This window comes from Aquila chrysaetos, chromosome 17 (genome assembly GCF_900496995.4).
Source record: "Aquila chrysaetos chrysaetos chromosome 17, bAquChr1.4, whole genome shotgun sequence".
In the NCBI taxonomy this organism is placed as follows: Eukaryota; Metazoa; Chordata; class Aves; order Accipitriformes; family Accipitridae; genus Aquila; species Aquila chrysaetos.
In genome coordinates this window covers 25,387,314-25,408,803 of record NC_044020.1, presented here as the reverse complement: position 1 = coordinate 25,408,803, position 21,490 = coordinate 25,387,314, and the positions used below count along the sequence as shown (strand labels likewise).

Sequence of the window (21,490 nt, the reverse complement as noted above, 5' to 3'; positions counted from 1 at the left end):
CTGTTGCCTAACGTACTGATAATTCCCGCTTTTTAATATATTTCTTTTTTTATTTCAGGGGCACAGTCGCAAGAAATGATACAACTGTTTTGGACAGGCAAATAGGAAGCAGCGTGCCTTGTCTTCGACAACTGAAAAGCATATAAGCTTATAGGGAAAAAAAGCTTATAAAAGTGCTTTGTCTCTGCCATCCAGAAAGCATATCCCTCCAAGAGGAAGGTCTGTGATTCAGGGGGAAAATCCCATGACAAAGCCTTTAGCCCTAACAATTGCATGTAAGAGAGATTAAGTCATGGGAAACTGTTGTGAATAGAGGTGCATGAATAAAAAGAAACATGCAGCAACATGAAACATGCCTAGCTTCAGGTTTCACTGCGAACTTGAAACACGGACCATGTTTACAGAGTTGTTCGCTGGGGTACATGCATCTTTTGAGCAAGCAACAGCCCAATTTCCAGGGACCTGGGGGGGGGGCACACAGGTGTGGCTTGGCTTTGCATCAAAAGCATTGAACATTAACCTTTTCCAGCGCGTCAACATGAAAAGGAGAGGAAACACGGTCCTCTCAAAGGATAATTCTCGAAAGGAGTGCTTCTTCGGACTCGGGGTGGCTTGGGATCTCAGTCCCTGTACACCAGGCAGCGTCCAAGCGGCCAGGAAGACTCGGTTTCAGGAACTTGAAGGGCAAAGCAAGGCAAACGGTAGCAGAACGCTTAATCTGTTGGTTTGTTTTTTAGTGCTCGAGCCATTATACGGCTGCTCAGCTGGAACCTTAACGTCTCTGCAGCCATCACCAGAGGCTGCGGCGGGGCAGCGCTGCAGTCAGTCAGGCAGGCCGGCTAGCTCGGACATGGCGGAGGCGGCGGCACTGGCGGTGGTCCCGTCAGCGGCAGGAAAGATCGGGGTCAAAATAAGGGCTCAGCGCTCGAGGGAGCCTGTGCGAGAGTCGGAACCGGCGGAGGACGGGACACAGGTGAGGACTGGCGGCGGCACCAGCCACCTCAGGGCGGCCGCCCGCCTCCGCCGGCGGGAGGGACGGCGGGAGCAGCCCACCCGCGGCGAGGCGCGCAGGCGCCCGGCGCCTTCTGGGAAATGTAGTTCTCCCTCCCGGCGGGGAGGGGAACCAATCGCCGCGCCGCTCCCCGCCTCGCCCCGGCGGGGCCTGCTGGGAGATGTAGTTCTTCCCGCCCCTCCGCCCCGGCAGCGGCCAATGGCGGCGGGGCGGGGCAAGACTACTCTTCCCAGCGCGCACCGCTCCGCCGCCGCTCCCCCGCCCGCCCAGCGCGGGGCGGGGCGGGCGGCTGTAAACAAACAGGGCGGCGGGCCATGGCGGCGGCCGCGGGCCGCGCTGGGGGGCTGTGAGTGCCGGTGTCCGCCGGGGCGGGCGGCTTCGGTGCGCTCCCCGTACAGGGGCCGCGGGGGTGCGGGGCCGGGGCCGGCGGCACACATGGACGATAGCAAGGTAAGATGTCTGCGGGGCCCGCCCGGGGGCTGGGGCCCGTTTGGAGCTGAGGGCAGCCGGTGAGGCGGTGCGGGGAGCCTCCCCTCGCCCTGCGCCTGAGCCCGCCGGGTTCCAGGTCCAGGCGGTGTGCCAGCGTGTGGTGTGAACCCCCGCAAAGCCTCACCGCGGTTAATAGGCAGGGAACCGCGAGTGAGGCGAGTGCTCCCGCTAAAGGCTCCTGCGGTCAGCTCCTCCGACATCTTCTCTTGAAGGCCTCTGGTCGCTGCCGCGGGAAGGGGGGCTCGTCCCCTTCTTTCTCCTGCCTTGCTGCAGGCAGTGGGGCACAGCGCTTGGATGCCGCTTCTGGCTTTTCCTTAAAGCTCCGGGCGCCGGCCAAAGGCTGGATACGGACCAGGGGTCTGATCTGGTGCGGTGGATCGTGTGCCTGTAGCACCCGGAATTTCTTAGATAAAGAGCAACTGTGGACAAATGGTGAGGTACTAGGGTAGGAGCTTGGGTTGCAGCCTTGTGATGGGCGCGGGTGCTTCGATTCTGCCTGCCTCTTGTTATGAGAAGAGCACAGTGGCATCCCTGAAGGCACAGGGCTTCCGTTTGAGCAGAGCGAAACGTCGGAAGATGCATAAGGAACGTCTCTTACGCCTGCTTGCACCGGGCTGCACCTAAAGCAGCACCTGCACGGCCAGCCTGAGGACTGAGAAAATAATTGCTGTGGCCACTCAGTGCAGCGTTTCACAACTGAAACTCCAGGTTGAGTTTGGGTATTCCAGCTCACCAGAGTGGTGGTTGCGGTAGTAGCCTGGGTTTTGTGCCAGACATAGCTTAAGTCCCCAGGAGCGAGCTAGGTGAAACCACGCTTGAGGTAGGCTGTGAGGCAGCCGTCTTCTGACTTGTAATAAATTCTGAGCTTGGCTTGAGTATTAAAACTGGTCATATGGTAGTCACGTGCCTGTGGTACCTTATGTGTTCTCAAGCTATCTGGTTTTCTTCCCACTTAAATTTTACTAAAACAAAATTGCACTGCCTGTGCTGATCTGCCTTAATTCAAAGGGGAAAAAAATACGGATATAATTTCTTAGGGAATGAATCTAAGAAACTTAGAAGTGATCAATAATTTGGCAGTACAAAGGATCCCCAGAATGGATCATAAGTATATGAAAGTTTCATCATGATTTGCCAATTTAACGTGTATACTATTTGGTTTTATTGAGGCCTTGTCTGAAAGCTGCAAAGGAAGGTGGGGGGTATCTGCATCACTGAAGTCAACCAAATGATCACAGCTGTGAGAACAGAATGAACGTTTATGTCATCAGGGCAGCAGTTTAGAAGATCCAGAAGATTTAGTTCTGGGGGCATATGTAGTTCATGAGTATTAGCTGATTTTTATTTCTGTTAAGAACATGGCATTTCTCCTGTATCAAAATTAACTTATTTGTAACAGATGACTTCCAGATTTTTCATTTAAAAACCAATTTTTGATCTATTGTCGTGTCTTATGAAGTCCTGATAATCTGCCCTTTTTTTTTTTGAAACATTTTTTGATGCATTTACTAAATAAAGTAAATCTTTTCACCCAATCAATAAGACAAGTCTTTGCTCTTTTTTTCCTTGGAAAAACTGATGTTGAGTGAAGAAAAAAAAGAATATGCAGAGTGGAATATTTACCCTTCCTATCTTCAGTCTCAACTACAGTTTCCTAGTATGATGTTTTTATTTAAAACTTACTGCTGAGATACTTGAAAAGACAGTGGCATTGAAAAGGGTCCTACCTAGAACTGCTGGGTGTGGCTGTACCTAAGGAAAACTTTGAAAATCTTTGTTACCTCAGCAGGTTTTTCATTAGGTAATAAACTTGGGCGATACTGGATCCTCATATCTTCTGCTGAAAACAGCTGATACTAGTCAGTAAGTGCCTGCTGCTTTGAAAGGCTTTGCTGTAGTTGTTTTGAAGGGCTGCGGTTCCTTTCGGAACAAGTTCATGAGGCTGCAGGTTGCCCTAAGGGTTTGGTAGCTCCCATCAAGAGATCCCATTTCTCTTGGGAGGGTTTTTCCCATTGCATGTTGCTGTGTTGGGATGAGGTGAGCACTATTTATACTTCATTTTATAGCCAGTGTGGTCTTACAGCTTCAGCCAGCACGTCCTTGAAATCTTCTAGAAGTTCCACTGAGTCACATTTTCCTCCTTATTGAGAGGGTTGGCCTGCCTGATCGGAGAGTCTTATCTGTGAATTGAACGAGTGTGGCTGTGAAAGGAATTTCCCTGTAAAAACTGAGATAACTAAATTACATTAGTAGTGAAGTAGCCATTCTATAGCTGCATCTACCCAAGTTCAGTGTTTTCCTTCATCTACATGACAAAGAATTTAGAATTGGGCTTGCAGGCTGTAATGTTTTCCCTAATTCTTAGTGCACTATAAATTAGCCTTACCCGGTTTAAGAGAGTGTTAGAAAAATGGTTGATTGTAACATATTCCTCAAAATGGGAAGGAAATATTAAGGAATAAAGGGGGAGAGAGAGAATATCTGAACATCAGATCTAGAAAACTTTGATGTTCCGGTCTTAAAGGATGTTCTTATATTATTCACACAAAAAACCCCATCCAAACCCAAAATGTGACCTGTTCCTCTTCCTACAGAGTTGCTCTGAAACTAGGGCTTGTTCAGATACTGGTCTCACTTCTCCTTGCTGTGGTTTGAGCTGTTCGTTGTGTAAGGGAAAGAGTTTAGTTATGTAGCTGTTCCTTGGCTGTTAGTCTCTGTTAAAGTAATACTTAGTACCTCTGAAGTATTTAGACACAGGAAAAAGGAGAAATTCTGTCCCTGTGATTTCAGCCTTTATAGGTGAAATTACTTGGTTAGTTTACAAGACTACATATAGCTTATTGTGTGTATATTATATACATTGGGAAGCAGGGGGTTTGCATTAGGGTGAGAAGTAATTTTCACATTTGTGTTAGCTGATAAATAACTCTTGTTGGTAACCGTTAAAATACAGTTCTACATAGCTAACTGTAATCTTTTGTATTACTTATAGAAGTTTTTATAGGGAACACTCCGGCAATACTTAACGTGAGTAATTAACTTGTCAGTTTATGGGTAGAAATGAGAAATAAAAAAAATCTCAACATTAGATCACTTTTCTTATTCCAGTGAAATAAAAAACAGGCAAACAAAAACCAAACCAGCACCACCAACAAAAAAGGTTGGGGTTGCCCTCTTTTATTAGAAATATTCTTTTCCTGTACGGAAAAGATAGCTTTAGTTTTCAAAAAGCTTAGATGAAATGTATTTTTCTTCAAAAATAAGCTGAACTGAGCCAAAACATGAATAAGTAGATTGAGTTTTAAGAAAAAAGTGCATTTTGGAGACAAATATTATATTTAAATGGTATTTTTTAATTTAAAGTGGGATAAAAAAAAAAGCATCATTCTTAATCTTAGCACTCGAATGTAGTAATTGATTACTTTTTCAAATGGGAATGAAAATTTAGTGAAATGCACCCAACTGCTTTTTAAAATGCCTTGCTAGTTCAGGGCAGCTACTTACGTGTGTTGGATATACAAAGGAAGGTAAAAAAGCAGGCTTAGGAAAACCTTTGTTACCCAGTTCTGGTGACAATAAACCAGTCCACTCTTCAGATTTTTAAAAGGGTAGATCTCAATCTCTTGCACTTGTTTTAATTCCACGTTAGTTTCTCAACTTTGAACAGACTGGTTCTTGGTTGTGGCTTTCTTTTGCTTGTAAATAAATTGCCACGTCCTCTACATGAAGCAGCAAATTCCTTTATACCTGTAAAAGAGGCTGTGGCTGTTGAAAGCCGGGTCTCCAGCTCAGATTGTTTGCTCTCCATCAGGCTGGTCCCAGGGTGTTGGGCAAGGACGCTGGTCTTGAGGTCTGACTATTTCTAAACTTCCACAAGCTTGCAATGTGTGAAGTGAAAGAAAAGCCTTTAAATAGGTAAGGCCAGAGTGTTTTCAGGTGTTAACTGAGTTTGAAAAAGCAAGCACTCAGATAAACTGTTCGTATGGGGCATTTATGTTTATGGATCGAGCATCTGTTGATGTCTTGCTCTGGTGTTTGTTTGTACAGCCTTTCCATTTTGGTGGAGCATTTGGTGTTAGGGCAGGGGCGGGCCCACAGTAAAAGGCTGTGCACAGGATTTGCGCTGCTTTCCCCACTGCCTAACATCAAATACCCAGTCGCGTGTGATCCCAAGGGGAATTTTGCTGGAAGTCATCATTACGGGGATGCAGATGTCCCTTGGAGGGAGTGTGGGAGCAAGTCAGAAGTGAAATCTTGTGCTTAAAATAGAGAACTTGATGGGTCTTCATTCATGAGATGTCCTCTCACACATCTCTGCCTGTGACCCTCGCTGTTGTGGGTGACCAGGATCACAAAGAGAAGGGCAATCTCCCAGGCGATCCTGGAATCAACTCTGAGGAATGCTTTGAACGCCACAGCAGGGACTGAGAGCTAGTGTGGAGAGCAAAGCACAGGATCTCTTTTCATAATGACCTCAGTTGTTAAGGGGGTGGGTTACTATGTTTTCATCCTTCAGGGCTTCTTCAGAGTATGCAGGTTTGCAAAGTGCTGGAGAAGTCTTCCACCCAGGGTCAGGTCCGAACGTAAAGTGTTCTCATTGCTGCTTGCTTGGAAATACAAAACCTAAATAGCTTTGGTTATAATTTGAGACGGGCAATTTCAAATCATCAAATGTTTTAACAAGTTGCTGCTCAGCATCGCTCAGATGATGCGTCTGCATTCTCACATTTGCAATGAGTGAGTAAAATGGATGAGCTTAAACTCTATAGAACAGCTAGAACAGTTTTATTTCGCTGTTGCAGTGGGCTAGGAGGATATACGTGGTAGTGTTAGTTGACCATCCCTGTTCCCTGTTTAGAGCTCTAACACAGATAAGTTTAAAGAAATGCCTGGGTTCTGTTAGTGCAAACTGGGAGAATGCGTATGGCGTGTTGGTGGATGTGCTTCCAGGCGTGAGGCTTTAAGTCGTTCCTGGGGGGAAGAGGAGGGCTCTCACCTGTAAGGTGGCATCTGGGTGATTGCTACGCAGTCTTAAGTAGCAATTCCTGCCCTGAAACTTAATGCTTACCCATCTTGACTTGTGGATGCCTGCCTAACACTTTATGAAAGCTTGATAGTTACGCTTTCTCAAAATAGATGTTTCAGCAAAGATAGCCTTCTTTACACATCTGTGCTAAAGATTACATTCTTAGTACATTAATCGCTTTGTATGATTAGAGTTTTAGGATTAATTTCTATTGACATATCTGCTTAAGACTTAGAAAGTGTTTGCTTGCTAAATAATATCTTACATTTTTGGATCATTATTGAATGCATTTTGTCTGCCAGTGAAAGTTAACTGAGTTATCTGTGTGAAGCATGTAAAATGTCACGCAATGGAGGAATAACCAGCATACTTTCTAGCTGGGTTGTGTACTGCTGCTGTGAATGGTATGCTGTGACTTAGCAGATCAGATAACTTCTTCTTTATTAGGAGACTTGTGACTAACTTAATTTGATTACTGATTTTGAGAAAAAGTTTGTAAGCGTGAATAGATTCCTCCCCCCTCTACGGTAATGAATGCAGTGCTTAGGTTTTACTTCTTTCTAATAATTTTTATAGTTTTATATAAATTCTGTAGATGATCATCAGCTCTGTGCGAAGTTAAATTCTGCAGACCTATACCTTCAGCCACTCGTGCAACCAAGAGTCTGCTTAAGATGATTCCTTGAGCTGAATCGCAAGTACTGGTTGATGGAGCACTTAAGAGCTACTTGTTTATCCGTGAATGAACAGAGAGCTGCTGGAAGAGGCTGAACTGGTCAATGCGATCAGCATTGCTGATCTGTAGTGCTGAACAGTGCTTCAGATAGTGTTTTAATCTGCCAAATTGTTCAAAAGCCGTAGATGTCATGGTGAGGCCAGCTTTATCAAAATCTTCTATCAGTTCCTTGGGGGTGTGAGTGCTAGTAGACGTGTTATGTATGTATCTCCTTCCTAAGTAGGACCTCTCCATCATGCAATCTGGCACTGCTTCTGTAGAGATCTGCTGAATCCCTCTAAAAAAATCCAGAAATCTGAGGGCTTTTTCTATATCAGGGCAAGTAATTGCAGCTATTTCCAATTCCAGGTCAAATGATTTTGTACCTGAACACTGATGCCAGGCAAGACTGATCTTGTGATCTAAGTACTGTATTAAAAAGGGAGGGAGTTATGTTTTTCTATTTTCTGAAGTCTGAGTGAACTGAAGTAGGAGTTTGGTCAGACTTCTGACAAATGCATGTCATTATTAATATTTCTATGACAAATTTTATGATTAATGTTGCTCTGGGTCTTGATTGTATATGAATCCCTGAAAAAAAACCAAATCCCTACTGCTGAATGCTAATAGATCACGTCCCTTTATAAATTAGGGAGGAATAGAAAGGGAATAAAAAAATGTTTGTTTGCTTGTTTTTTCTTGGTCTGCTGCCATGTTCAACATCAACTAGCACTTCTGCTTTGTCTTCTTTCTGTCACATCAGCATAGCAACTGAGTAGGCAAACATGACTAGAAGCCAGGGAGATATGGTAATGTGGGATGGTGGCAAAGGATATATCAGGGCTTTTTATCCCCAGCTGTGTTGCTTAAGGTTACGGCAGGAGCTTCTAAATACTGGTGAGGAAAAACTGGTAAGGATGCAGGATTTGATTAAATCTCTTCCCAAACTAGCTGTGCAGGGTGATGCCTAATTGTATGGTGAACTCCAGTTCAGGAGCCACGAAGACAGTATGAATCTTTGGGGACGATGTGAAGGCAGATTGTTAGGGTTTTACTGTTTAAAGACAGAGTTAAAAAGGAAAGAAGCTTTTCATTATTTCCATAGTCCTGGTGGTTAGAGCATTGGCAAGAGATGATCCAAGAGGTACAAGTCTTTTTCCTTCCATAAGAGAGCTTGTGTGTGGGGCTGCTGCAGTGGTAAAAGATCTCGGAGGAAAGACAGCAATTAGTACACCTATCTGTAGAAAGCTCTACAGTGACTAAAGGGACAGCAGTTAGTTGATTGTAGTGGATCCAGGATGCATTTGCAATGTGCGAAGCAGACTACACCAGCGTCTAATTTCCTTGCACTCTACAAAGTGCCTTTAACTGTTTTATGCCCACATCTCTACATCTGTCCATAAAAACACGGCCTATAAACTTAGAGTTTGTATGAGCTCACTTGATATCTTAACTGGTGTAAAGATCCACTCTCCCTTGCCCTTTGTATGTTTTTTGTGTTGATGTGACTCCTACCTTAAAAAAGGCACCAGCTGCATATAAACATACACAAGATGCTTTAAAATAACAGGTCCTTAAAAAGAAATTATTTTGTGAGATTGTGGTGTTGGATGTATTTAACTGCTGTGAAGCTGTGCTGCTTGTGAGTGCTTTTCATGGCCAGTGCCTGCCCAAGATACTGGCTGTGGAAAAGTTGGGTGCTATTTGCCAGTAGCTTTAACTTGCTGGTTGTGAGAAACAGCGTGGTAGCAACTGTTCACCTGCCTGACGTTCTGGTGAAAGGGCTTGGCTGTGACATGCTCCTGTGCAGGACTAAGACTCAAGTTACTCTTTTGTTCATAGGGCAGTACGTGGTGTGCTGGGACTCCAGCCTTGAGTGCTAGCTCACTCTTCTAGAGGGTCAGAACTCAGAGTGGCAAAGGTTTTTTGAGAGAGCTGGAGTGTATGTCTCTACAAGACCTTATCTAGCTCTTGAATTCAAAGATTTACTTTAAACTACCTTGCATTGGCACAGAAAAGCCGCAGGCACTAGATGTCTTTGAGAACTGAAGTACTTTGGCTGTAGTGTGTAATGTAATATACAGAAATCTTTCAAGTGCAGGTAATAATAGAGAACAAATTGTGAGTGCCTACAGCCCCTCCTGGGAAGACTGTGTATTTCTAAGTCCTGCTGAGCTAGGAGTGTAAATCACACCACACGTAAATAGGAGTGTGGTTCCATGAGAGGACAGAGCCATGCTTGTCATGCCCAAAAGGGGACAGTCACTTTCCTTTCTTTGGAGCTGCTTTGCCTCTTGGCCATGGCACGTTAGTTTTATCCTACTTTGGTGAATATAGTATCTGAACTAGAAGATCTTAAGGAGATCACCTTGGTGGAGTGAATGGATTATTAATACTGTATTCAGCAGTTCAAATGTAAAAGAGCTTGGGGGTTTTTTTTCTTTGCTTTTCTGAATGTGTTGTGTTTGTTTCATTATCACTAGATGTCCATTAAGTACTTTCTGTTCCTCCATTTGCTTATGCTAGGCAGCTACTCCTGAATAAATTAGGAAAGGCAATGTAGAGAGGGTAGGATTATGTTGGCATGTGATTGTTGACTCACGTTCCAAAGAAAGAATAGGCTCAATTGTATAATCCTTCTTTTTCTTCATTCTAGCACATAAATTCATTATGTTATTGTTTTTATTGCAGCCTGCTGAGTTTGTAGAACAAGTGACTTCTTTGAATGTCAAAGCTACCTTATTTTGTAGCATCACACAGTAAAATGCCTTTTTTAATGAACTCTGATATTTTGAACACTGCCTATTAGAAAAAGTCCTGTCTGTATACAGTATGGTGAAACACCTCAGCCAGCAGTGAAATTCTTGTATATAGGTGTGTCTTTTAGGTGTGTTTCTCCACACCCCCTCCATTTAAACAGTGTGGTCAGAATGCAAATAAAGAGAAATCCTCACTTCAGAGGGGAGGTGGGGTGTGTGGCTGACGTAATGCTTACAGGGCGATACTACCCAATGGCCAGTGTACTAAGTTTCAGACCATACTTAAGACTTTCTTGTGCTATGCTCTCATGTTAAGAGTGAAATATTTGGGTGGGGAAGCATAGAGTAAACATTGAGGAAACTATTCCCCTTTTTTTTTTTTTTTCATTTGTAGCAAGAGAAGCTTTCAGACCTGTAAAAAAGGAGCCACAAAGAAGAGAGGAAAATGATTGCAAAATCTGCATTCCATAGGACAAGAAACTAGGGGGTCACATTTCTGGAAGGGAGATCAAAATTAGGCACTGGGAGAGTTAACACTGGGATAGGTTGCATGAGGAGGTGTGAGGAGAATTTTCCAGGCTGTGTAATAATGTTTTGAAGGTAAACATGGCCAGAGTGGTTAGATACAACTGGAATAGAGGCAGCAGAGGTAGGACTCGGTGTAACCGAGTTCCCTGTTTAGTAAAAATCCTCAGAAGATTCCTTTGAAAGAAATTGGGACTGAGGAATCTCAGATGGCTAGTGAATAATTCCGACAAGTTTCATCTTTAGAGTTGGCTGAAACTGTGGTCATTTCATTGCAGCAAAACTAGGTTTTGGATTATATTGATACAAATAAATATTTTTTTTTCTTCCAAATTAAAGTGTTAAACTCCATAATATAATATTTCTAGGGCTGGCAAGTATTAGGGCAGGGGTTTTTGGTAATATTAAAACAGTTTCACTACAAGTTGACTATCATGTCTGTCTCCTCAATGTCTCAGATATTCTCCTAGATATCTGAAGTAGTGTGTCCGGTTCTGGGCTCCCCAGTACAAGAGAGAAATGGAGCCACTGGAGAGAGTCCAGCAAAAGGCCACTAAGATGATGAAGGAACTGGAGCATTTCTCCTATGAAGAAAGGCTGAGAAGGCTGGGACCATCTAGCCTGGAGATGAGAAGGCTCAGGGGATGTCATTAGTGTGTACAAATACCTGAAGGGGAGGGTGTAAAGAAGATGGAGACAGGCTCTCTTCAGTGGTATCCAGTGCCAGGACCAGAGGCAGTGGGTAGAAACTGGAACACAGGAGGGCCCATCTGAACATCAGGAAACGCTTTTTTTCTGTGAGGGTGACTGAGCACTGGCAGAGGTTGCCCAGAGGGCTTGTGGAGTCTCCCTCCTTGGAGATATTAAAAAGCCATCTGGACATGGTCCTGGGCTGCTCTAGGCGGCCCTGCTTGAGCAGGGAGGGTTGGACCAGATGACCTCCAGAGGTCCCTGCCAACCTCAACCATTCTGTGGAGCTCCTCCAAATCAGATTAGTAGTGTTTACAATAGGACTGCTTAAGCACTGACTTCACTATGAAGTCATATCGCTCCCTTTTGGTTTTGATGCCATCACTGAAAACTTCATACATCAGCCCCCTTTCCTCTGTTGCTCCAGAATCAATGAAAGTATATGCAAGATTTTCTACTCGAGACACCTAGTAGGCAGAATGACATGGATACAGCATTACCTTTGCAGAACAGGATCTTTACTGTACCCTTCCTTTCCAGGTGGTTGGAGGCAAGGTAAAGAAACCGGGCAAGCGAGGTCGTAAACCAGCCAAAATAGACTTGAAGGCAAAACTTGAAAGAAGTCGTCAGAGTGCAAGAGAGTGCAGAGCCAGGAAGAAGCTGAGGTACCAGTACCTGGAAGAGCTGGTTTCAAGCAGAGAGCGAGCCATCTGTGCTCTCAGAGAAGAGCTTGAAATGGTAAGAAACTATCATTTAACCTAACCCTCAATATTATTTGGGACCTGTCCTCGTGGACATTTGTTCTTGAAATCACTGTGACTGAGCGTGGGATTTGGCTTGCTGTAAGGTATCAAAACATCAGTAACAGATGCATTCAGCTGTTTGCCTACTTTGTGTGTTGAATATGAACCTCATGTCACAAGTTATCTGCTGGTTTTGAACTGGAAGCAAGCAAAGAAAGTGCCATTACATACGAGTCTGTTGTCTTTGAAATGCTTGTTTTGGAAAACCTCTGACAGAGGTAGAAAGAGGTAGAGGGTGGAAAGAGATGTGTTAAAGTATCAAGGGGAAACATATATCCAGAGTGTGTCATTGCTTCCCACAGACCTTTGTCTCGGTTGGGGAGGTTGGTTCTTGCAGCATACTTTCTGTGTAGACGGTTGCACAGCTGTCCTGTGTTCCAGCACATGTAAGATGGGTGTCTTGGCCAAATAAGCTGCATTAACCGAAGAGAATGTTTCATCTGGAAATACAGATTCAGCTCTTCAGTGATATTGAGATGCCGTTGAGATTTCACTGGAGCTGAGGATATTGCCTTGACCGTGCCTTAGGTTTGTTTGAATAGGCAGGGCTAATCACAACTGAATAGGGTTAGGGTTGGGTGGAAAGTCAGCCAACTGACCACAGGTTTTTCAGTGTGCTTCAGGGTTTCCCAATGATGGATTTAAGATGGAGGAACTAGGAATAAGGCACGTGTGCTGTAACCGTGCCTTGCACAATCAAAAAGGACCTCTTAATAGTCAATCAGCCCCAGAGTCATGTGAAATATTTGTTTTTAATAGGCCATGAACTGGAACGGTATTCTGGCATGCCAGCAGCGAGAAAACGCACAAAGTGTTCCATGTTGTTTAATAATTACAGTATTGTGTCTAGTACTGCCACTGAGTAGCAGTTTATTGACTGAAGCAGGATTTACTGAGGCCAGGTATGCAACCATGGACACGTGCTTAGCTCATTAGTGCTCTGCAGTTTTGTAAGAGGCTTCAACCCAGTAAATTCAAACTGTAAATGAATGTACCGGAAGGTAAAGATTACAGCTCTGTTTTGTCTGCTAATGTGATCCTGGCAGTTTGCTAATGCGTAATGTGTTTGCATATTTCAGTACAAGCAGTGGTGCATGGCGATGGACCAAGGGAAAATCCCCTCTGAAATAAAAGCCCTGCTAACTGGAGAGGAGCAAGGCAAAGCACAGCAGAACTCAACCAAACTTGCCAAGGCTGGGAAGACAGAAGCAAACAGCAGCAATCCTTGTAAGTATCCAGCCTATGATTAATTCCTATTTTTTTACATCTTTTGTGGTGTAGGAGGATGGCTGCGGTGTGGGAAGAAACATAAGGATGTGCTTTTGGGCACAAATAGTTGATTGAAGCAAAGAGCTTAGTGGGTGGTACAAAGACTCTGTGTAATGTTTACATGGACAACACAGAAATTACACCAGCTAGGAAGCTGGGCAGTTACTTTAAAAGAAGACTCAATCTTTGTGTTTCACCAAGGCCTGTGGAGACCTGTGAAGACCTGAGACCGTAATCTTTTACAGTGTTTTCTGTTTTCCTAATGCAAGGTAAATAGAGCACATAAAACATAATTAAATTTTAAAAACTCCATCAAGAAAATATTCTAGCTGCAAGCACTCAAAAGTGAGAAATGCTGGACTTGGGATCTCCTATGGAGTATTCTTTCTGCCTCATTAGTGCTTGTCCAGGGAATGAAATAAGGTTCTTTTGGGGATTGAAAGGTGAAAAGATCATGTGATATAAAGTCGTATTCCTGATATGTACATGCAAAGGAACAGAGTTAAGGTGTAGCATGGGCAATTCTGTATCTTGCATCTTCTAATTTTGGTAATATTTCATGCTACAGGTTAAATTACACTCAGCTGTAAATTTTTAAAAAATAAGAATTCCTAGCTTTATGTTTTTAAGAAACAACATGAAAATCACATTTGTAACTGTAACAATCTTCCCCCATGGTGCATCATTCACAGGAGGCCAATGCAGAACCTTCCGCACTGCAGCAGAGATAGCTTGGTAGCTAGCAGAAGAATGCTGTTGTGAGAGAAGTGGATGCATCCCCAGATGCAGGGGGAAGGATCCCAGTCCGCTGTCTTCTCTTTGCTCCTCCCCACATGAAACTCTTTGATTGTGGTGTTCCTAAGCCTGCATGGAGTGGGGCTTTTGGGGTAATAGGTGTCTGTGTAAGCGGAGCCTTGTTCTTCCTTTCTCTACACCACCCTCCCCAAATACAGCTATGGCAGCTTTTGGGCATTCCCAATAAGAGATGGGGGCTGCTTCTGTGTCAGAGCCCAGAATTAGACTGGGTTTGTGGTCAGTAGTTATGTGGCTGGTAACCGTTGTGGGAGTCTGAGAGGTTCTGCAAAATAAAAGCAAGAGGAGGATCTTGTAAGAGCTTTGCTAAAGCCAAATGGAGTACTATAGGTTGAGGAGAAGGAACTGGATCAAAAGCTTTCAGTAAGAAGGTTTATAGTAATGTAATTTGTAACCTAAATAAAGATGTTGCTCTCGGCATCCTTTTATAATGCAGCATGTCTTTTATGTTATTGGGACTCTTTAAGAGACCTACCAGAGAGATTCCCTGCTTCTGCCCATACTTTTGCAGGATGCATTTCCCACCCCCCGCACTCCCAGTAAGATAGTCAGAGCATGTCCCTCCACCTTGCTTCGAGCAGTGGAACAACTGCCATCTCATCCCACCCACTGGGCCCTGCTATCTATCTTTCTGTATCTACCTACCCTTTGCCCCTAGTATATTTCTAGACTGCAACTTAATATGAATACTGCTGTGCTATCCTGGTTTCTCAGCTAAAGATAATGCCAAGAACTGGTAGCAAGGAAAACAAGTTGCATCAGTTTGGTTTTATGATCAGAGAGGTGATGGCAAAAGTCTTGCAGGCTGATTGACCCATCCCAGATATTGACGGACAACCCGCTGCTTTCCTTAGACCGCTCTTTCTCCTGTATATGCTTTTTGCATTTATATGATGCAATGTGGAGAGTGGAGCTCTTGGGATTTTCAGTGGGGGTTTTACTTGCTTATTCTCTGTTTTGTTTGTGACAACGTCTTTCTCTGTATTTTATGAAATGCATGGAACATTTTTTAATCTTATGTTTTCTTCTTCATTTCATAGAATAAATATTATAATGAATGACTTTGCTAGACTGAATGTTGCCTTCTTTTTATTGAATTAATTGGGTCTGTAGCATTATCTCAATTCAGGATTAGTCGAAAGCACTGAAAATAACAAAGTGCCATATTTCAGTGTACAGCACAGTTGCTTTCAGAATTCCATTCTGAGCACTCGTATATTAATCCTTAAGGCATGGTTTTAAGTTTATTCTCTAGACCCTCCACACATGTACTTAGTTAGCAATTGCTAGAAATGTTGCATAGACATGGAAAACTATTATGAAAGGTTAAGTAACACTGAAGCAGAGATGGGGAGGATATGAGGGGTCTGTTCTCCCCCCCTCTGTATTTTAAGCTCTGAACTGCAGTTTGTGCTGAAAGATAGCAAGAAAGCCAACCCATAAGTTTGGGGATTTTTGTCTATGCTGAATGCTTGCCTTTCCTTTTTCTGGATTCTCTGGAGGAAAGAAAAACTAGGCCAGATGTCCAGAACTATACTCTATGAACCTTGCAGTTGGATTTTGTAACATGATCATGCCAGAAGTGCAATATATTATTTTTAGTTAGAATTAGATTTACGCAGTCTAGTTTCAAATGCAAACTATGTATTGTTATTAAACATATATTTCAAATGTTATGTGTGTACTTAAGTGTGTTTCTGAATCAGGGATGTAGGAACCATGCAGAGGAGTTATGGTATGTGTGACCAGAACAGCTTCACTCAGCACTAGGTAATGTGACAAATGCAGCTCTGATCTCACCAGAAATACCCCACTTGCTCTCTTCCCTCCGCTCCTTTGTTTCACTTTCTGTGATTCCAAACAAGAAACTTCTCAGAAGTTTTCTTTTATGGAGGAAATGGAGAGTTGGAATTTCTCATTGTGATGAGCAACAGTTTTCATCTATTCCCCATCACAGTGGCTCCTGCTTCTTGGCTTAGCCAGCAGTTGGCATTACAGGATTGTGTTTGGCAAGCCTGGGCCCAGCTCTGTGGCAGAAAGAGTGGCATCCATGTTCTGACAGGTTTTTTGTGCTTCATGCAGATGGGATAGGAGGCATGTTACAGCCTATGTAATTTTAAACGGTTTCCTTGTTTGTCCCGCAAGCCAAAATACATGTGACACATAGTTAGAGGCTGTAACTGCAACTTTCCAACCTGCTCTAGATGCTGTAGTTGATTATGAAATGTAGGATTCCCAGCAACAATCATTAATTAGATAAAGTTCGTGGCTTCTGTCACATGGCAGATCGTGCTACGGTATAAATGTTCTGAGCTTAGATGGATCTCCGGGAGTCCTTTATTTTGGAGTTTGAAGTTTAGCAGTTCCTCTTGAAAACTAACAGAAATGTTTGTGGTTCATGCTCATATGATACTCTAATGCTTGCAGTCTTCATCCACGTTGAGGTGGCTCCTAGAAGTAATACAGCCAGGTCCTCTGACTAGGAGTCTTATATAGTACCCTAAATAATGGAGGATGGTTTAGTCTTATCCTCCCTTTGTGTAAGATGGGTACAGCCTTCCACCCATTTCTCCTGCAGTGAGTGTGTGCAGCTGGTTCTCTCTCACAAACATTGAAGAAAGGAAATAAGCCTGGAAATGCTTCATTTTCCCACTTGCCATGGAAATCTAATGGTCAGCTAGAACCATTTGCCCAGCTAAAGGTGGGTATCTCTTGGAAACTATCCACAGTCTTTAAAAAATGCTGTCTGTAGTATTTGGTGTTTACAACAACGCTAGAACTCTGTTACAGTAAGGTGTAATAAGACTGAACACGATGCTGATGGAGTAAGTACTGTACAATTACGTTACTCCTTTTGGAGAATGTAACCCAAGGATTTACCAGAAAGTGGAAACTTCCTAAGAAAAACGTGCAATAAGTCTTGTCTTTTTATATGCTGTATATATGCTTTGTGCATAGAATCCTGAAAAATGAAGTGGATACATTTAATCGGCTTGTCATTTAACTGGGAACATTTTGTAATTATATGTAAAAAAATAATAATAATAAAAAATCAGTCTGCTTTCATAATCTGATGATAATAAGTGTTTGTCAAAGAATCTGTATTCTATTAAGTGCTTTTCAAAAGACTATTATATCAGAGGTGTTTGGTTTTTTTAATGTATTAGAGAAAAGCTTTTTGAAATTTATCTATCTTGACAGCTGAAACCTGACTAGCTTTGTGAGAGTGCCTGTGACTGACTTGTTTTTCGGTTTTTTCCCTTTCACATTTTAGGGTGAGGATTAATCTACATCAATAATGAATCTAGTTCTTCCTGGCATCCCATGAGGAGATGGAGAAGATTTGGCATCATAGTTCCATTTGCTACTTCCCAAGAAATTATAATCTCTATAATTAGCTATAAAATTACTGTTAATATAAGGACCAAATGTTTCAGACTAGTCTAAAAATACAGAGAAATCAGAGGAAAAGCTGAAATAAGAACCCTAGTCTTTCTCATTATGCTTAAGAGTTACAGCATGAGTGGCAGAGGATTGTCTGATGTAGTAATCCCTGTTGTAGGTAAGCAAGGCAAAACACCAGCTTGTGAGTGTCCTGCTGTTAGGGGCCACTGAGCATTAATTTCTCTAAGTTATGTCAATAACTGAATTTCTTGTATGACTGGTGTGAATTTGTATGAGAAAACAGAAGCTTCTAATACACAGTAAAATCTGAGGTATCCCATACTGACTAGCGCATCAGTGGACTAAAATTCAACTGACGCTGTGTTTATGGAATGTACAAATTTGTATATGTAGATACAGAAGTAGAATTTGTAGTGTCAGTTATAGCCACTGCCTTAAGCAATTTCTGTAAAGGCTGTTGCTTGATATTATTTATACCATTATTTGTATTTTCTTTATCTTTAAATTGTAACTAGAAAATGCAGTCCTTGTTCAGCTAATGATTTTCAGCAACACTTCATTTAAAAAAAAAAAAAATTAAAAAACCTAAACAACTGACTTTCAGTTTCTTTTTTCCCCACCATAAAAAGCACTTGGAAGGCGGAAGTTTTCCTTCCATAACTAGTGCAAGATTACCCCTGCTTTTTTGTGTGTCTGCCTGTAACTGACAACTGGCTTAATCAATGCTACTAACACTAACTGCTGCTTCAAGCAATTCTTGTGTATGATCTCTATATATTAGGGTGGGTAATGGTGACCTTCTTAACTATGCTGCAGCTGATAGGCATTCTCATGATGAAATAAATTTGTGAGTAAAAGACTACAAGTGGATTATAAAATGTGTGTCTTCATGAGACCCTCTCTTCAACGTGACACCCTGTGTTCAACGTGAATAGAAATAGCCTGCTATGAAAGGTGATTTTTTTCCATACCTTCTTTCTCATTACAACTTTCAAAATACATTTTGATAAAGTTATACATACAGTGCAGGCAACAGCAATGCTTGCATAATCCTGTGGAAAGGCATACCAGCAGTGTCCTCCAACTTCATCATCTCCTTATGTGGCATGCTCTGAATGCCTGCTGATGTAAGAACAATTCTGTCATATTCCCTATCGAACACAGATCTGCCGTGTTGCTAGGTCAGTGTTTTCTGTTTTGAATTTCTGGGCTTTTTCTTTCCTCTCCCATAAGCAGTACTTTGAAATCTCCCACTTTTTGGTATGCATTCCTTTTTCCCTACAGAAAGAGAGTCTTCTGTGAATCTCCTTTCTTCCCTCAGTGGTCTGGCAGCTATTTTCAAAAGCTGTCAAGGGTTCCTTTTCCAGAGGACTATATAAAACCATGAGTTACTCAGGGGTTCCTCTCTGCCTCTGCACACGTGCTGTACTACACCCACCAACTCACACTGAATACCCTGTCTGCATTTTAAGCTCTCAGTAACATCAGTGTAAATACCCCTTCTGCGCTGCAAGCTCTTAATAGTGTCATCACCCTTTGTAGCTCAGGTCCCACTTATTGTTTCTCTGCATAGCCTAGCGGAAGCAGTGCTGATAGCAGCTCACCCCGGAGTGGTTTTTAGCTTGTTCAAGCGTTCCTCTGTTTAGCTGTATGATCAGGCGGAAGGCAACACTGGCAGCAGGCAGCGGCAGCAGACAGCAATGATAACGTTGTGCAGCTGTAGGTAGATGTTGGGCTTGTGTTCAAGTGGTTCTGCTACTCACAAAGTTGTAAGGCTTCTTTCACTGAAACACTGAGATTTGGATTACTCCGTTACTTGTATTTCTGTAAAATTCTAGGTTGCCCAGCATTTTCACCAGTGATGGTGTTTGCAAACAAAAAGGTAAGTTCAGCTTGGGTTTATGTACCTGAAACATTCTATGGAACTAGGGAGGAATTCAATTGTGAGACAGAAAATTTTGGCCCAAGGGCCTTTATCTCATGAACATCAGGCAGAAGAGACTTCATCGGAATAAATAGAATAATAGTGTTTTTCAAGGTTTAAACCTCGAATCCTGTCTGGAATCTCAGAGAAAGGGGAAGCAGGTATCGCCTAGATTTCTGATCAGCTAATTACCCCTGTGACATATTATCGTGGTTTAAGCCCAGCCGGTAACAAAGCACCACGCAGCCTGCTCACCCCCCGCAGCGGGATGAGGAGAAAATATAAAGGCGGGCTCGTGGGTTGTGATAAGGACTGAGAGGGATCGCTCCCCACTTATGGTCACGGGCAGAAGACAGGCTCAACTGGGGGAAGAAACAAAATCAATTTAAATTACTACCAGTCGAATCAAACCAAGGATAATGAGAAGTAAAACCCAACCTGAGAACACCTTCCCCCCAGCGCTCCCGCCTTCCCGCCTCAGCCCCACTCCCGGTTCTCCCCCTCCTCCCCCGGCGGCCGACCGGGCCGGGGTCGGTTCCTCACACCTCGTCTCTGCCGCTCCGTCCTCCTCAGGGGGAGGACGCCTCACTCGGCCCCTGCTCCGGCGCGGGCTTTCCCGGGGAGTCCCGGCCATCTTGGGGGGGCCTCCGCTCCCCCGCTCCCCTCCACGGGCTGGGGGGGGGGCAGCCTGCCGCCTCACCGCGGGCTGCGGGGGCACCAGCCTCCCCCGGCACCTCCTCCTTCACTGATCTCCGTATCTGCGCAGGGGTTCCTCTCACATTCCAATCCCCCCCCCGCCCTGCTGCAGGTTTCCTCTCAAATCCGTTCTCCTACCGCCATGGCTGAGGGGCTCGGCCTGGGCCAGCGGCGGGTCCGGCTCCGAGCCGGGGGAGCTTCGAGCAGCTTCTCACAGGAGCCGGCCCTGCGGCCCCGCCACCGCTACCAAAGCCCCGCCACACAAACCCAAAACACAGGTATTTGTGTAAACGTTCACAGGGTGATAGCTGGCTCATACTGCAGGGATCTACTGATGAGAACAGAGAACGTTACCGTTCTCTCTTCAGCAAGCTGCATTTCTCATGACTTTATTCTTACTGTTTCTCGCCTTCCGAAATACGATAGCAATTTGCTTTTTAATTACTAGTATACCAACGGAACCAAAGTAGATTGCTGCGGGTGTTTGAGAAACAGCCAGTTAACTACTCCAGCTTTCTGGATTTATGTAATCCTGTGTCTTTTTGCAGTGGCCGCTTAACGTTGTCATCGTTTCAATCCGTGCCACTAAAGGAGTGGCATTGTTAATGGAGCTCGTATTGTCTACACATGCTGGCAGATAAAAAAGGCTGACTGAGAGCTGGGGAACGATGATAAAGGTTGTCTGTTTTAATCCCTCTGCTGTGAACTTCTCCCTCGTGGAATGAGCACAGTTGCAGTTTTGTGGATATATTGATAAAAAAAACGTAGGCAGAATGATGAATGGCCTCTTGTGATTGCTTGCATTCACCCTGCATTTTTTTCTGAATCATACTCTGCATGAAATAAGTCCTATAAACAAAACAAATGTGCCTGTTATTAACACAGCTTTGCCTTGGTCTGTCAGAAATACTACCACCAGCTATAACTTTAAATATCACTGGTTAACATGGATTAAAACGATTGTTACTGTAAAACCTCTTTTCCCTGTCTTCATTAGTATAAAGTGTTTTCAGACATCAGTGAGAATTTTATAAAGTGGCAATTTCAAGTTAATTAGAAGAGGATGGAGAGAAGTGCAGGGATTCCTAGGGATGCTTCTAAGCATAATTGCTTCCATGTATGCCATTTTTCTATCATGCTTGATTTGAAGCTCTACATGGACGTGGTAAGGGAGCGGAGGATCGTTACTGATGCACTCCAGTTTCTTTTCGGTAGTGGGGAGCTCACCGCTAGCCAAGGAGCATTGGGATCTTATGCGGTCACAACTTTATTATATATAGCAAGGAGCAGGGAAAACTCAGCTAGTAGTGTTTCTCTTGCAGTGATCAGGCTACAAAAGAGAATCAATTGTGGGGTCTATGCTT

At 43.6% G+C, this 21,490-nt stretch overlaps 1 protein-coding gene across 5 annotated transcripts; it reads left to right on the top strand.

The window, feature by feature from the left end:
* Positions 1–835: 835 nt before the first annotated feature.
* Positions 836–18,368, top strand: CREBL2 (cAMP responsive element binding protein like 2). Of its 5 annotated transcripts, none has more exons than XR_003927266.1 (5): positions 836–973; positions 11,757–11,954; positions 13,099–13,246; positions 16,680–16,802; positions 17,376–18,368. XR_003927266.1 is itself a non-coding variant. In XM_030041466.1 (4 exons), the coding sequence occupies exons 1-4, from the start codon at positions 851–853 to the stop codon at positions 17,378–17,380; spliced, it is 474 nt and encodes a 157-aa protein (XP_029897326.1). In that variant the 5' UTR covers positions 836–850; the 3' UTR covers positions 17,381–18,368. The 5 variants fall into 5 exon arrangements, 3 of the variants coding, with proteins under 3 accessions (XP_029897326.1, XP_029897327.1, XP_029897325.1); XR_003927267.1 differs by lacking the exon at positions 836–973 and adding an exon at positions 1,289–1,462; XM_030041466.1 differs by lacking the exon at positions 16,680–16,802.
* Positions 18,369–21,490: the final 3,122 nt, after the last annotated feature.

Bases quoted from the DNA above. Each gene is read 5' to 3' on its own strand.
- CREBL2 (XM_030041465.2), top strand. From the start codon at position 851: ATGGCGGAGGCGGCGGCACTGGCGGTGGTCCCGTCAGCGGCAGGAAAG. The intron at 974-11,756 runs GTGAGGACTGGC...CTTCCTTTCCAG, and splicing joins CGGCGGAGGACGGGACACAG to GTGGTTGGAGGCAAGGTAAA. The intron at 11,955-13,098 runs GTAAGAAACTAT...TGCATATTTCAG, and splicing joins TCAGAGAAGAGCTTGAAATG to TACAAGCAGTGGTGCATGGC.